The sequence below is a fragment of the Bos javanicus genome, chromosome 16, assembly GCF_032452875.1.
Source record: "Bos javanicus breed banteng chromosome 16, ARS-OSU_banteng_1.0, whole genome shotgun sequence".
Taxonomy (NCBI): domain Eukaryota; kingdom Metazoa; phylum Chordata; class Mammalia; order Artiodactyla; family Bovidae; genus Bos; species Bos javanicus.
This window is the reverse complement of record NC_083883.1, coordinates 2,555,219-2,568,869: the sequence shown is the minus strand read 5'-3', so window position 1 is coordinate 2,568,869 and position 13,651 is coordinate 2,555,219. Positions and strand designations below refer to the sequence as shown.

At 58.5% G+C, this 13,651-nt stretch overlaps 1 protein-coding gene across 2 annotated transcripts in view; it reads right to left on the bottom strand.

Moving 5' to 3' along the window:
• Window positions 1-1,920: 1,920 nt before the first annotated feature.
• SOX13 (SRY-box transcription factor 13) overlaps window positions 1,921-13,651 on the bottom strand; it is a 30,447-nt gene continuing 18,716 nt past the window's right edge. Inside the window, exons 3-14 of one of the 2 annotated variants that reach the window (XM_061381906.1) lie at window positions 12,887-13,028; window positions 12,658-12,744; window positions 11,380-11,552; window positions 10,698-10,766; window positions 10,188-10,302; window positions 7,651-7,736; window positions 7,331-7,493; window positions 6,865-6,974; window positions 6,643-6,739; window positions 5,592-5,735; window positions 4,563-4,779; window positions 1,921-3,711 (exon numbers count right to left, since the gene is read on the bottom strand). In XM_061381906.1, the coding sequence (XP_061237890.1) occupies window positions 3,435-3,711; window positions 4,563-4,779; window positions 5,592-5,735; window positions 6,643-6,739; window positions 6,865-6,974; window positions 7,331-7,493; window positions 7,651-7,736; window positions 10,188-10,302; window positions 10,698-10,766; window positions 11,380-11,552; window positions 12,658-12,744; window positions 12,887-13,028 (1,680 nt within the window). In that variant the 3' untranslated portion in view covers window positions 1,921-3,434. The remainder of the gene's footprint in view (window positions 3,712-4,562; window positions 4,780-5,591; window positions 5,736-6,642; window positions 6,740-6,864; window positions 6,975-7,330; window positions 7,494-7,650; window positions 7,737-10,187; window positions 10,303-10,697; window positions 10,767-11,379; window positions 11,553-12,657; window positions 12,745-12,886; window positions 13,029-13,651) is intronic. The other variant, XM_061381907.1, reaches the window with a different exon arrangement.

The following is a 13,651-nucleotide window of genomic DNA, read 5'->3' as shown; positions in this document are numbered from 1 at the left end:
CTGACACTGAGCAGGTGTTCCGGGCAAAGCACTCCCGGGCACACGTTCATCTCTGCTCTGCCCCTTACCCTCCAGAGAGGCACCCAGGGGGCAGAGAACAAGGTGTGCCCCAGCTTCCTAGGAGTGTCCAGGCACTTCCCAGCCATCTGACCCTGTGCTGCCTCTCCTGGGGCCAGCAGGCGGGGCTTCAGGGCCCCAACCATAGGTTCCCGGGCATGGTTTTCCTGCCCTTAGAGGATGTGGGCGTGCGACTCTGTCCGTAGTTGGGAGCAGGACAGGACAAGGGTTGCTGGAGTGGGAGCTGGGTAGTATTGGCCTCAGGCTCCAGAGACCACGGGGGCCCTGGGAGTAGGGAAGTGAGGGGAGCTCAGGATTGGCTGCGGGTAAGGGTGAGCCTTGCTGGGCATGTGCTGACGACTGTCCAGTTTGGGTTGGAACAGTGAGGGGCAGTTGGTGGGGGACGGACAGTGAGGTGGAAATGAGCGACTCTCCCGTGTGGCCACTAGGGGGCGGGCGCCACAGTCAGCCTTCCCAAGGTCTGCCTGTCACTGCCCTGCTGGTGACCTGGGGCGGGAGGGCAGGAGAGAGGAGGCTCCAAGCTCTGGGAGTCTGGGCTGGGCAAAACCAGCGAAGGCTGGCAGCCAGGATGCTCCCTAGATCAAAAGACCGGGGCCCTAATTCTTGGCTTTGTGGCCCTGGAATCAACCACACCTACCTTCTCTCACCACTAGCCATCTCTAACTTAGAAATCCGTTTTCCAGCATTCAAGAACTCTCCTGTTTGGGGAAGCTCACTACCACTTTTGTCCATCTTTGTCAACAAGTTTTTTATGTTAAGCCAAAAACGCAGGCCCTTGAGACTTTCATCAAAAGGCCAGGCTAGTGCTACCTTGGGAGCTGTGTCAAATACCTGTGTTGCCCAGCTGACAGCCTTAAAGAGACCAATCTTGTTCTTTCCACCCTACCCTAACCTCCTCTTTTCTGGACCAAACATCCCTGGCCCTCCCAACCATTCCTTGAAAGTCAAGTCCATCCACCAGGCTCCCTCCAACCCTCTGAATAGGATGCCTGCCTCTGGGCCCCTCCAGTGCGAGAATGGCCTTTTCTGTTGAAGGGCCTCGGGCTGCCACGACGCACCTGAGATGGGGAATGTGGGGCACACTGGCTCCTCACCTCCCTGGTCATCACACACTTCTGTTAATCCAACCCAAGTCTAACTGACACAGCACTGTTCTGCTTTGCTGCCCCAATTTCATATTAATGGGATTAATATTTCAGCTACAGGAGTTGGTCTTTTCATCAGCTCTTCTTGCACTTGGAGCGTTTCAGTATCCAGCTCTTTTAGGGACTGTTACTTCCCTTACTGTGATACATAGATATTTGGAATCCTCATTTCAGAGTGTAAGGTCACAGAGCCCTGAAGTACATAGAGACCCTGCTTCGTTAATCAGTATCCTGGGGGGCTCATGGTGTCTACGTGAGCCCTTTTGTGGAATGAGAGTCCGTACTTTTATTAGGTTTTCAAAGGGCTCCTTCTCCAAGACAGGAAAAGAGCCCTGGCTAAGGCACAGCATCCTTGTTTCTCAGATGAGGGTAATGAGGCATGCAGGGGAGACGACGTCCCCCCAGCACACACACAGGACCACACGGCCAGCTCTGGGGACAGCTTCCTGAGTTCCTGCCTCTTACCACGGTGCTCCTAACACTGCGTTCTCTTCTTCGGACGTGAGGGGGCGCTGTGGTGAGGCTGGGCTCCCCTCCTTGAAGCAGAGGTGGCCATCGCGTGTTGGCTCTGGGGGGCGTCTAGCCTGGCCTCCTTGGCCTGGGATGTCTCCTCCTCGGCTCCACGGGGCTGCCACCAGGGGCAGTGGTGCCGGGCTGGGGCTAACCCTAACCCTAACCCATCCAGGCAAGGGCCAGATTCTGAGACGGTCTGTCTTTATTATATCAACAAAACACAAAAAATCCCCCCAAGTGTAAACAGGAGAAATGTGCTGGTTAAGTTACTAATCATTATCTTATTATTAACAAAATAAAGCACTATCTATGTTTACAGTCATAAAAAAAAGAAACAGCTGGAGAAAAGCTGGGCGTGGGGCAGGAGCAGGGGGAAGACAGGGGAACAGACAGAAGCTCCACATCTGTCCCTGTGGGGTGTGGGTTCCCTCCCCACCCTGCCCAGGGCTCTTCCGGACCTTTGGAGTCAGGTGCCATCAGGATTTGATTTTCTTGGGGAAAACCTCTGTGAAAGGGACCAGGACCCGGGCAAGCTCTTGGTGTGGCGTGGGGCAGGGGAGGGGGCAGCAGGCGGGGGGCAGGGGAAGAGGACGAAGCCCCCTAGAACACGGAGCCCGCCCACCTCCGGCTCCAGAGGGGCGTGGAGCCCCGCGGCCTCAAGAGCCCTCCCAGTTTCCTGGCGCTTACAGAAGGGGCACCGCCAGGGCTCTGCCCTGCTCCTGGCACTCAGGTTGGGACAGGGCTGAGGCAGCAGGACAGGGCCCTCTGGAGGCTAGTACGTCCCCAGCCGCGGGAGCTGGAAGTGGCTCCAGGGGTCAGGGAGGCAGTGACGGAGTGGGCAGGAGCAGGGGGGTGCCCGGGGACCCGGGGCAGACTGGGGCCTGCAGAGACCCAGTGGGTGCCAGAGGGGCAAGGGGGGCACTGGGGAAGGGAGAGACCCAAACAGGCCCTGCAAAGAGGCAAGGACAGAAACACAGTAAGGACGCACAGAGCCTGAGACGCCTAGACTGACGTGGAGAGGTAGCAATTCAGGGACAAAGAGAGGCACAGAGCCCCCCAGAGAAGCAAGAGCGGCACCAGGAGACACCCGCGGGAGCTCAGCGGCAGCCCCGGCACTCAATAAATACCTCATGCGATGCGAGAACAGACGAAAACACACGCACACACGCACACATGTGCACACACACGTGCACACGCAGCAGCCAGAGACACGAAAGGCTTGGCAGAAGGTAAAGACGGCAAGGACAGCCAGACCTTTGTGCACAAAGTGATCCTGGTGGTCCCAGGAGCCATCTGGGGTACTGTGGTGGTGATGCTGGGGTGCAGATTGGTCCCACGGTTGCTGGTCCAGCCAGAACAAGAATGGAAATGAAAGACTGCGGCCCTAGAGGAACAGGTCTGTAGCTGCCATACCCCCAGGACGGGCAGACCTGCAGAAGGGGCAGTCACACAGTGCCCCCTGGCCACGAGCCCCAAGCGCCCCAGTGGAGCTCGGCGAGCCCAGCCCATCACCACCGAGGCCACCAGCACCTCAGTGTGCCCACAGTGGGTGTGCGGAGGGGTCATCTCCCATGGCGCAGGCATCTGCGCACGCACAGCTGTGCCCATCTTCCAGCAGGCCCGAGTCCAAGTACCAGTGGGTAGGGTGGCTGTGCCCAGGTCTCCGCAGGGAGGAGGGCCAGGCCCGGGCCGCCGGGATCAGTCCGTGAGCACCACCAGCTCCCCGTCGCTCTTCTCCTCGCCCTCCGAGTCCTCGTCCTCGCTGTACCGGTACACCTCACCGTCAGCCGCTGAGTGCCTGTCCTCTGTGCCCTCGCCCTCCTCCCTGAGGCTGCAGGTGTTGACGATGACCGGCATGTTCGGGTCCAGGCCGCGGGGCACACAGTGCTCCACCAGGGGCTGTGCCAGGGGCACGCCTGCCACCCGCGGGTACAGGACTTCTGAGGGGCTCATCTGCACCTGGCTGGTCTGCTGGCTGCGGGCGGAGGACAGGCGCGGTTACAGGTGTTCTGACTTCGACCCCAGGCCCACTCTCCTCTGGGCCTCCTCAGGGCACGTCCTCCTACTCCCACCCTTCTGGCTCCAAGACACACACACCTGCTCCCTGGCGCTTTTCTGATGGCAAATTTACAGACCTGCCCCCGCCCACCCCCAGCCCATGCAGCCCCAGGGCCACACGTTCAGATATTCCTAGAGGATTGTGTGAATTCAGTTTGGGAAAGCAGTATATTTCGTATGCCCCAGTGAGTTTCCTATTTAAAGGAATCCACTGGGATGCCTGCTTTGGTCAAGTCACGAATCCTCTGGTCAAGTCACGAATCCTCTGTATGATCTTTAGTACCCCTGAATTTTTCGAGTTTGTCAAAAATGGGACCCACAGGCACATTTCTCTAGACACCTGCTAGTCCCCAGTCACAAATCTATATCCTGAGCCACCAGGGACTCACCAGTCACAGTCATCCCTGCAGCCACACGCACACACACAGCCAAAAGACAGCCCACACTAACCCGTCGCTCACACACACACACACACACAGCTCTCCTGGAAGCCCACACTAACCCCTGTCGCTCACTCTCTCACACACACATGCACAGCTCCCCTGGAAGCCCACACTAATCCCTGTTGCTCACTCTCACACACATACACACACGCACAGCTCCCCTGGAAGCCCACACTAACCCCTGTCGCTCACTCTCACACACACACACACACACACACACGCACAGCTCCCCTGGAAGCCCACACTAACCCCTGTCACACTCTCTCTCTCTCTCACACACACACGCACGCACGCACGCGCGCGCAGCCGCGGACAGGCCGCTCACGGGGTCGCGTAGCTCTGGCGGGCATCCTGGCGCCGCGTCCTCATCAGAGCCTTGTACTCGCCCACCCGCAGCCGCTTGCCCTCCACGATGCAGGTGCGCTTGGGCCGCGGCTTGTACTTGTAGTCTGGGTACTTCTCCAGGTGCTGCCTGCTCAGTCTGGCCTGCTCCTCGTAGTAAGGCTGTTTCTCCTGGTTGCTCATGGACTTCCAGCGGGAGCCTGGCCCAGACCCAGGGCAGGCGGTCAGCGCTGGGCTCTGCTGACACGGCCCGCCCCCTGCGGGCACTGGAAGCCCCACGAAGGTTTTGGGTCCCAGATACATGTGCAATCATATATACACAGCAAGGGCCTGGCCCAGTGTGGGAGCTCCACGGATACTGAGCAAATGAATGAGGTTGGCAGGTGGAAGGATACCCAATTGCTAGCTTAAGACACAGCCCTCACCCACATATCAAACTACCTGGCACTGTGGGAAGCCTCTGGTCTGCATGATTTGCATAAGTAAAAGAGTAGCCCCCCAGGCCCTCAACAATAACCAGAGGCCTAAACTGGAGGAGCTGAGGCTTGAAAACAGCTGCCTTTTTGAACCCACCTGCCCTGCCCTCCATTTCTCCTTGGCCCCCAAAGAGGATGTATACTTTCAAAATCCTTTCTACTGACAACCCAAGAATACGTCTCTCTTGCTTCCTGCCAGAGCCAGCTCCAAGGGTCTGGGCAAAGAGGAGGACAATGTTAGGGAGAGATAGGAGAGGGGGAGCTAGAGAATGTGCACACGTACACTCTCTCCCCCAAGTTCACGGGTGCAGAAGAGCCCCACCATGGTACAAGACTCTAGGACCCCCCGGCCCTGCTTCCTGTCTGGTTCCCAAATACCGGCAGACTCTGGTGGAGTTCACCATGGCTTGGGCCCTCACCCAGTGAGGCCCAGTTAGACCCAGCCGACTCCTGCAGCCATCCTGCTGGACGATGGCTCCGAGAGGGCCCATACCCTGTCCCCCAACCCCCAGCCCTGAGACCCCACTGGCCCTCACCGAGAATCTTGCTGATGCTGGAGTTGTGCATGTCTGGGAAGGCTTGGAGGATCTTCCTTCTCTCGTCCTTGGCCCACACCATGAAGGCGTTCATGGGCCGCTTGATGTGACTGCTGTTCCGGGACTCAGGGAAGTGGCGGGAGCCTGGGGAGCAGGGGAGGAATCAGCCTGGATGGGGAGCCCGCCTGTGGCAAGGAGAGTCCCCCAGGGCAGCCAGCGTGGGGTAAGGAGAGTCCTCCAGGGCAGCCAGCGTGGGGTAAGGAGAGTCCCCCAGGGCAGCCAGCGTGGGGTAAGGAGAGTCCCCCAGGGCAGCCAGCGTGGGGTAAGGAGAGTCCCCCAGGGCAGCCAGCGTGGGGTAAGGAGAGTCCTCCAGGGCAGCCAGCGTGGGGTAAGGAGAGTCCCCCAGGGCAGCCAGCGTGGGGTAAGGAGAGTCCCCCAGGGCAGTTAGCGTGGGGTAAGGAGAGTCCTCCAGGGCAGCCAGTGTGGGGTAAGGAGTGTCCTCCAGGGCAGTTAGTGTAGCGTAAGGAGAGTCCCCCAGGGCAGCCAGTGTGGGGTAAGGAGAGTCTTCCAGGGCAGCCAGTATGGGGTAAGGAGAGTCCTCCAGGGCAGACAGCGTGGGGTAAGGAGAGTCCTCCAGGGCAGACAATGTAGGGTAAAGAGAGTCCCCCAGGGCAGCCAGCGTAGGGTAAGGAGAGTCCTCCAGGGCAGCTAGTGTGGGGTAAGGAGTGTCCTCCAGGGCAGTTAGTGTAGGGTAAGGAGAGTCCCCCAGGGCAGCTAGTGTAGGGTAAGGAGAGTCCCCCAGGGCAGTTAGTGTGGGGTAAGGAGAGTCCTCCAGGGCTGGCAGAAGGACTTCCCTTCTGTCACCACCAGGGGTCACTGAAGCCTCCTGCAGCAGCCAGGGAAGACCGGCAGGGGCCTAGGGACAAGAGACAGACAAGGGAGGGACCCGTAAGGGGACTCCACAGACCGCCTACGGGAGAAGGGGTTGCAGACAGACACCCCAGGTCTGCCCTGGCCCTGGTGGGGAGCAGGAACGGCCACAGATCCTCACCGTCCATGTCACAGCCCAGCATGGCTTCTTCCAGTGGGTGCACACAGCTGTCCTCCAGCCGCTCCTTGGCTGGAGATGTGTCCACGCTAATGAGGTCCTGGGGAGACAGGGAACTCATACATCAGCCCCCTCTGCACACCCCACTCCCTGCCCTGCTTTCCCTTCAGTAGCCTCGGCCTCTGTGTCCCCCTGGCTCCCCGGGTGCAGGGGAGGGGGCCCTACCTTACGGAAGGGGGCACTGGGGGAAGTGTCTAAGGCTCCGCTGTGGCCATGCAGCAGCTGTCGGGCATCCTGGATGGCTTTGGTGACAGCGTCCCCTTCACCGAGGAAGCCTGGGGAGAGGGCGGGGAGAGGAGCAGAGGGGTGACTGAGCGAGGTCATGTCTTACCACCCCTGGGGTGATGCACCGTCCTCCCCTCTGCTGCCCTGCACACCCCCAAGGGCGCCACTGACGTGGAGTCCTGGTGCCCACAGACAGACGGGAGAAAGGCCTAGATCCCTGATGGTGGGGGTGCTGCCCAATCAGATCCGGGGGGGAGAGCAGGGAGGGTCTCTGGGACGCCGAGTGCTGAAACTCAAGGGGGCTGAAAGGAGCGAGTCTAACCCCTGGTCATAGAAACTGTCACGGACCTGTTCAGATCCCACCCTCTTCACTCTCCCTTAGCACTGAAAGGCGTAGGGGGCTTACCCAAAGGCAGGCTAGGGGGATTGGCCTGCAGGTCCAGCGTGGGGGCCCCGTGGCTTGGGGGACGCGGTCCGCAGTTGCTCAGCTTCAGGTTGGGGGAGCTGGAGGAATTAGGCAGCTCCGAAGCCTTGGGCTTGGCCGTGAGGTTCAGCGGTTGGGAGGGTTCCTGAGGGAGGCGCCGAGGGTCAGCAACTCAAGAGGGGCCAGGGGCACGTGGGCCAGAGCGGAGCGGAGGAGACAAGGAGGCGGGAAACGAGGGTAGAAGTAGGGGAACACAAAGGAGCCCCCATCCCCGAGGGAGCCGGGCCGGTGGGGGGCGGTACCTGCAGGGGGTGGTGGGCTGGCAAGGCCCCAGGCCTCTTCACCACTGGGGCGGGGGGGCTGTGCAGTAGCTGCAGCGGATACTCCACTATGGAAAAGGCGGCAAGGAGAAAAGTCCTGTGTGAGCACAGAACAGCAGACACCCTGCTTGACGAGGTCCCAGCAGCTCAAAGCGGGCGGAGGCTCGGAGAAGGCCCAGCTTGCTTCCAACCACTGCCTCCCAGCCCCAGAGTGCTGCCGAGGCCTCCTGTGCCCACCCCCAACCCCGTTTCCTCACCCTGTTCCTGCCCTTCCCAACTCACTGACTATGGAGTTCCCACCCAACAGCAAGATGACCTCTACTCCTTCTACGGATTTTGTACCTACTACAGGCTGGGGGGCTTTCCCAGGTGGTGCTAGTGGTAAAGAGCCTGCCTGCCAGTGCAGGAGACTTAAGAGACGCAGGTTTGATCTCTGGATTGGGAAGATCCCCTGGAGGAGGGCATAGCAACCCACTCCAGTGTTCTTGCCTGGAATTCCATGGAGAGAGGAACCTGGCGGGCTACGGTCTATAGGGTCGCAAGAGCTGGACATGACTGAAGTGACTTAGCACACGTGCATGCACGTGCAGGCTACAAAAGCAGCTACCTGGTTTGTAGTCTGTCTTATGTGCATTAGCAAGAGAATCCCTAGTGTGTGGCAAATTAATAGGTACTCAGTTTACATCATCCCATTTTACAGATAATGAAACTGAGACCAGGAGAAATGACACAGGTGCTCATACAGCTAATGAGTGGAGCACTGAGATCTGTACCCAGGTCTTACCCTCTACAGGCACTAGCTCTCTTCTGCCTAGCTGGGCTCATTCTCCCTCAAGGAGGCCCAGCCTCACTGACTTGACAATCGAGATGGAGAGATGAGCCATGGAGATAAGCCTCTGCCGACATGATCGGTGGTGATACGGGCTGTGTGCGTGGCGTGCCAGACAACTCTGTTCAGCTGGGGAGACTGGAGCAGGCCTCCCAGGGGGAGGGGAGGTGTCAGTGGGTGGGCAGGTGCAGCGGCGGCGGGCGGGTGCCAAAGCAGAAGGTGGCAAGTGAGGGTGGCATGCGTGGATCAGCGGGGCTCGTGGCCTGTGAAGGCCGAGCCTGGGAATTTGGACCCTGTTCTAAGGGCCGTAGAACTAACGCTCGCAAGCTGGCAGCGCAGCTGGTGGCCACAGGGCTCCCTGCCCACTAGGATCTGGGAGCAGATGAAGCAGGTGGTAGCCTGGCCAGTGCAGGTCTCCCAAAATGTATTTCCTGTCTCCCTTTTCCACGAGGCTGTGGTCCCATCCTGGCACAGGCTCTGCCCTCCCCAGCCCTGCAGCTCAGCCCGTGAACACCTGGAGGTGCTGTGGTTTTGTGCAACTCGCCCTCCCCTTCACCCCGCTCCACCCCCAGTTCCCATGCCTTCACCCCAGAAAGCTGCCCTCAAAGCAGGGCCTGACTTTCCAGGCCTTTATGTTTTCCCTGCCTCCACCCTGAATCGGGGGGCTGACCCAGGAATTGTGCCTGCAGCCCAAAGGTCTTGGTGCTGGACCCACACTGGATTTCCGCTGCCGTCTCTCAGGCGGAACGGGAACATCACCCAAAGGGAGCTGACTTAAAACCTGCTCCCCTCCTGGACCAGTGACGGGCAGCACCTCCGCCTGCCCCCAGGGCCGCTCATAAGGACTCTGTGCTCACATTTCCCTCGCCGCCTCCACCCCACTCTGCCTTCATTCGGGCTGTCACCCCCATCTCAAGAATCCCCCCAACAGCCCCCGACCTGGTCTCAACTCCACCTGGTACCCACCCTGTTCCCCACCACCCATAGCCAGTGACAACGCGGCCTCTACTGAAACGTCCAGGCGCATCCCACATCCTACAGATAAATTCCAGAGTCTGTGCTCAGCCCTGCTGCCCTCCCCAGGCGTGTCCCACTTGCTGCCGTCTCACTCCGACACCCCACTGGGCTTCCGGCCCCAGGATCCAGGCCCTGGCCCTCCACCAGGTTCCCAGCTTCATGCTCATAAGTCTGCACCCCCAGGACCCAAGTGAGCACCACAAGAAGCCCTCCCAGGTACTCTGCTGTCTCCCTCCTGGGACCATAAATTCCTTGAGCTCAGAGTCCACATTTTATCACCTCATGGCTGCCCAGCAACTCGTCAGCACCGGATGCATGGTTGGTGCTCTGTTCTGCAGTCACCAAGTCCCGTGACGGGGCAGAGCAAAGCAGGAGTGTGAATTCGGGAGATGTATAAGTGAGTTAACGTTCAAGTATTAATATTCTGGTACAGGAAGTGTCCCAGAACTGGGAGACTAGACCTAGATTGGCAACATCCTTAGTCTGGAAAGCACTTCATGGTTATGTGCTATTTCTTTTCATTCTCCCAGTGAAATTCAGAAAGAAGGGATTATTTTTTGACTAGACAGATCCCAAACTTAGACCCAGAAAGGTGACACTGCAAACCGATGGACGACTGCGATCCCTGGGCTCCTTCCCTGACCTCAGGCCGGCCCTCCCCGCCCGCACTCACCTGGCTTGCAGGGGATGGGCTGAATAGGCAGAGCCAGCTGGGAGTCGGGGGTAACGGGCAGAGGTTGGTGGCTTGGGGGGAAGGCTGGAATCATGACGTAAGGCATGTTGACCTGCTGAGGGCAAAGAAACACTGGGTAAGTCCCTGGGGGTCCCAACCAGTTACCCAGGTGTGGTCAGGCCTGGAAACAGAGGGTGGACCAGGGGAAGAGAGACATGGGCTGAGGGCAGTTTTCAAAAGGATCCATCTGACCCCACATCCACTCCGTGGGCCCCTGTCTGCTCCCTCAGATCCCCGCTGGGAGGAAGATATTCTGGGCCCTGCCCTTGAAACGGGTGACAAAAACAAGGGAAGGGGCTAGGACAAACATGAGCCCCCATGCTTAGGGTCATGCTTGAGTGGTTCTGCTCAATCCACAGCCACTGTCTTTCCCTGTTCACAAAACCTGTGCACACTGGTGTCAGCCCCTCAGCCTCCAGCCCTCCCAGAGCCCAGCCCTCCCCCCTTTACCTGGATCTGCTGCTGAAGGAGGTTGATTTTGTGCTGCTGCTGAATCAGCTGTTGCTGCTGCTTAGCGATCTAGCAGAAGGAAAGAGGAGGCAATGGGAGTGTGGACATTAGGCTCCAGGATCCCACTTCCCATAAGCCTTTGCAGCCCCATCCATAGCCTGCCTTCCACACCAGTGGACAGACAGGCAGGATAGCTGGACAGGATAAGAAGCCAGCCGGCCAGCCCTCAGGATTTACTCTCCCTTTGCAGAGCTCGCCCTTAGAGACCAGACAGGGAGGGTGGGCAGGAAGCAGCTGGTTGCTTTCGCTCAGAGCTCCCCCAGCAACCTCCACCCTGGTCCTCTTGCAAGGACTGATGAACCCCAGAGGCGGGAATCCCAGCCCCTTCCTGTGGCCCCCTCCCCACCCGCCCGAAGCCTCAGCCTGCACCAGCCAGGCCTGCCCCACGCTCCCTGCTGTGTCCTGAAGGTGCCTGCCCTGGGAAGCAGGGTCCCCCATGCTCTCCGCTGTGCCCTGAAGGTGCCCACCCTGGGGAGCAGGGCCCACCATGCTCCCTACTGTGCTCTGAGGGTGCCCGCCCCACGCTCCTCGCTGTGCCCTGAGGGTGCCCACCCCGGGGAGCAGGGCCCACCATGCTCCCTGCTATGCTCTGAGGGTGCCCGCCCCGGGGAGCAGGGCCCACCTGCTCCTGCTGCTGCCGGGCCAGCTCCATCTGCTGCTGCTGCTTCTCCAGGAGCATCGCGGCCATGTTCTTCTGCTCTGAGTGCGCTGTCAGGAGCTGGTCCCGCAGGGCGGACAGCTGGTGGATCATGACCAGAAGCTGCAGCTCCTTCTCCGCCAGGCTCTCCTTGGTCCCTGCTCCACAGGGAAAGAGCCATTGTTGACAATTTTTGTCTGTTCATCTGTCCACCAGTTCATCTGTAGGACACTGAGCAATTGCTATCCCCCAGGGCCGTGCCAGGGACTGGACCACAGAGAAGACCGGAACATGATCCTTGCCCTGGAGCAGGCTCCTCATCTAGTCAGCTGACCACTGGTCGCTCTGGAAGTTCCCCACCATCAGCTGCTCTTCCAGGCCCTGGAAATGCTGATGGTGGGACGTCTCAGGCCTGGCCCACCCCTGGGGTGTCCTCAAGAGCCCAGTGCCATAGGGCCAGGTGGATAACTGTCCCGCAGGAGAGTCCAGAGGGACACGGACAGGCTTTGGAGCAAGACAGAGCTGGGTTCAAATTCCGCTATTAACCCATTCCCCCCAGGAGCTGTTGGGCAAGCGACCAACTTCTCTGCATTTTATGGTTTTTTGAATCTATAAATAAGCACCGTGATTGTCACCTCACAGGGCTGCTGTGAGGGTAATGGGAACTGAATGTAAAGCTCAGTCGTGGATCTGGTACACGGCCCTCAGCTAGCGATGTCTAACTTGTCTCCAGTGCGGCTCATATCAGATACAGCAGTTACTCCTAAGTGCCAGGATACAGACCATTTGCATCAGAATTACTCAGGGAACCTTTGAAATATACAGATGCCTAGGTCCCTATCCTTTGTGAGTCTCGAATCTGGGGATCTGCATTATTTTAAAGTTTCCTCTCGGAAAATTAAACCACCACACTGGGAGTGAACCTAAGCAAACACACTTTATTGTACTGAGTGAGGTCCTGATGGCCTAGAATTTCCAGCAGTGAGAGGGAACATTCCATTTCATAGTGAGATATGGGAAGTGGCAATGACATGCCCAAGGTCACAAGGGTCCCAGGGGACTTGATTCCCACCAGGCCTCTGCTGCACGGAAATAGGTCCAGCGCTTGGGTGGAGAATGGTGCTGACCCCTAGGGCCAAGCAGCAGCCAGAGGGGCACAGGTCATGTGTGAGGGAGCCAAGAACCCCAGAAATTGCCCTGCAGGCCTAGAGAAGGGAAGGGGGTTCAGATGTCTCCCCCTTGCCCACCCACATGGGCCTTCACCTTTGACATCTTTGGTTTCCACAGAGCTCCTTCCCAGGAACTTCTCCTTCCAGCCACTGGACAGCAACTTCTCGATGGCCGGCACAACTGGAAAACACCAGAAGGCTGAGAAGCACCGTCCTAAGACCGCCCCACCAGGCCCCATCTCTAACTTGGGCAGAAGGCTGAGAAGCACCATCCTAAGACCGCCCCACCAGGCCCCCATCTCTAACTTGGGCAGACGTTTCACCTTCTTTTAAGTTTCTGTTGAAGTCCAGCTTCTCCTGGCTTCCAGAAGCAGCCTCGGAACCTCCTGGTCTCCTGGGTTCTGGGGACTCACTGTTCTCCAGGGAGCTGCTGTCCTGCGAGACACACTGAATGTCCCTGTCACCCTAAGACAAGAGGGACAGGAGGGGGGTGGCGCTGAGCAGTCCAGGGATGTATGCCCTGGGGAACCCCAGAATCTACCCAGCTCCCAGCCTTCAGTAGGGCCCTCTCTCCCCACCTCCCGACCTTTGCTCTGACTCGGCTTAATCGATTTCGTGAAAAGAACAAAAGGTTTTAAGACAAGAGATCTGGGCTCACTGACTCACAATGTGCTTAATCCCATATGAGTTCCTGAACTTCTATGAACCTGACCTCCCTCTTCTGAAAATGGAAATACTTATACCTCCTTTTGACATAGGATTGTAGCTGGGATCAAAGGAGTTAAGGAATGTGAATGAGGTTTGCCATTGCAGAGGCAAAGGCCAAAAGTCAGCTATTAATTATTCCTCCCTTGCATGCACTACACTCCAGCCTGGCTGGTTACTTTCAGGGTCCCCACTCCCATTCTCTTTCAGACATTGCCCACTTTCTCCTCTTCTCATCTGAGTCTTCTCCATTCTTTAAGGCTCAGCTTAAAGTCTTATTCCTCCAGGAAGTCCTCCTTGATTCACTACCCCTACTTCCAGCCCCCTTTCGCCTACTCCTCCTGGCTGGATCCCTCCTCAGAGCCCTAAAACTCTCCTCATTT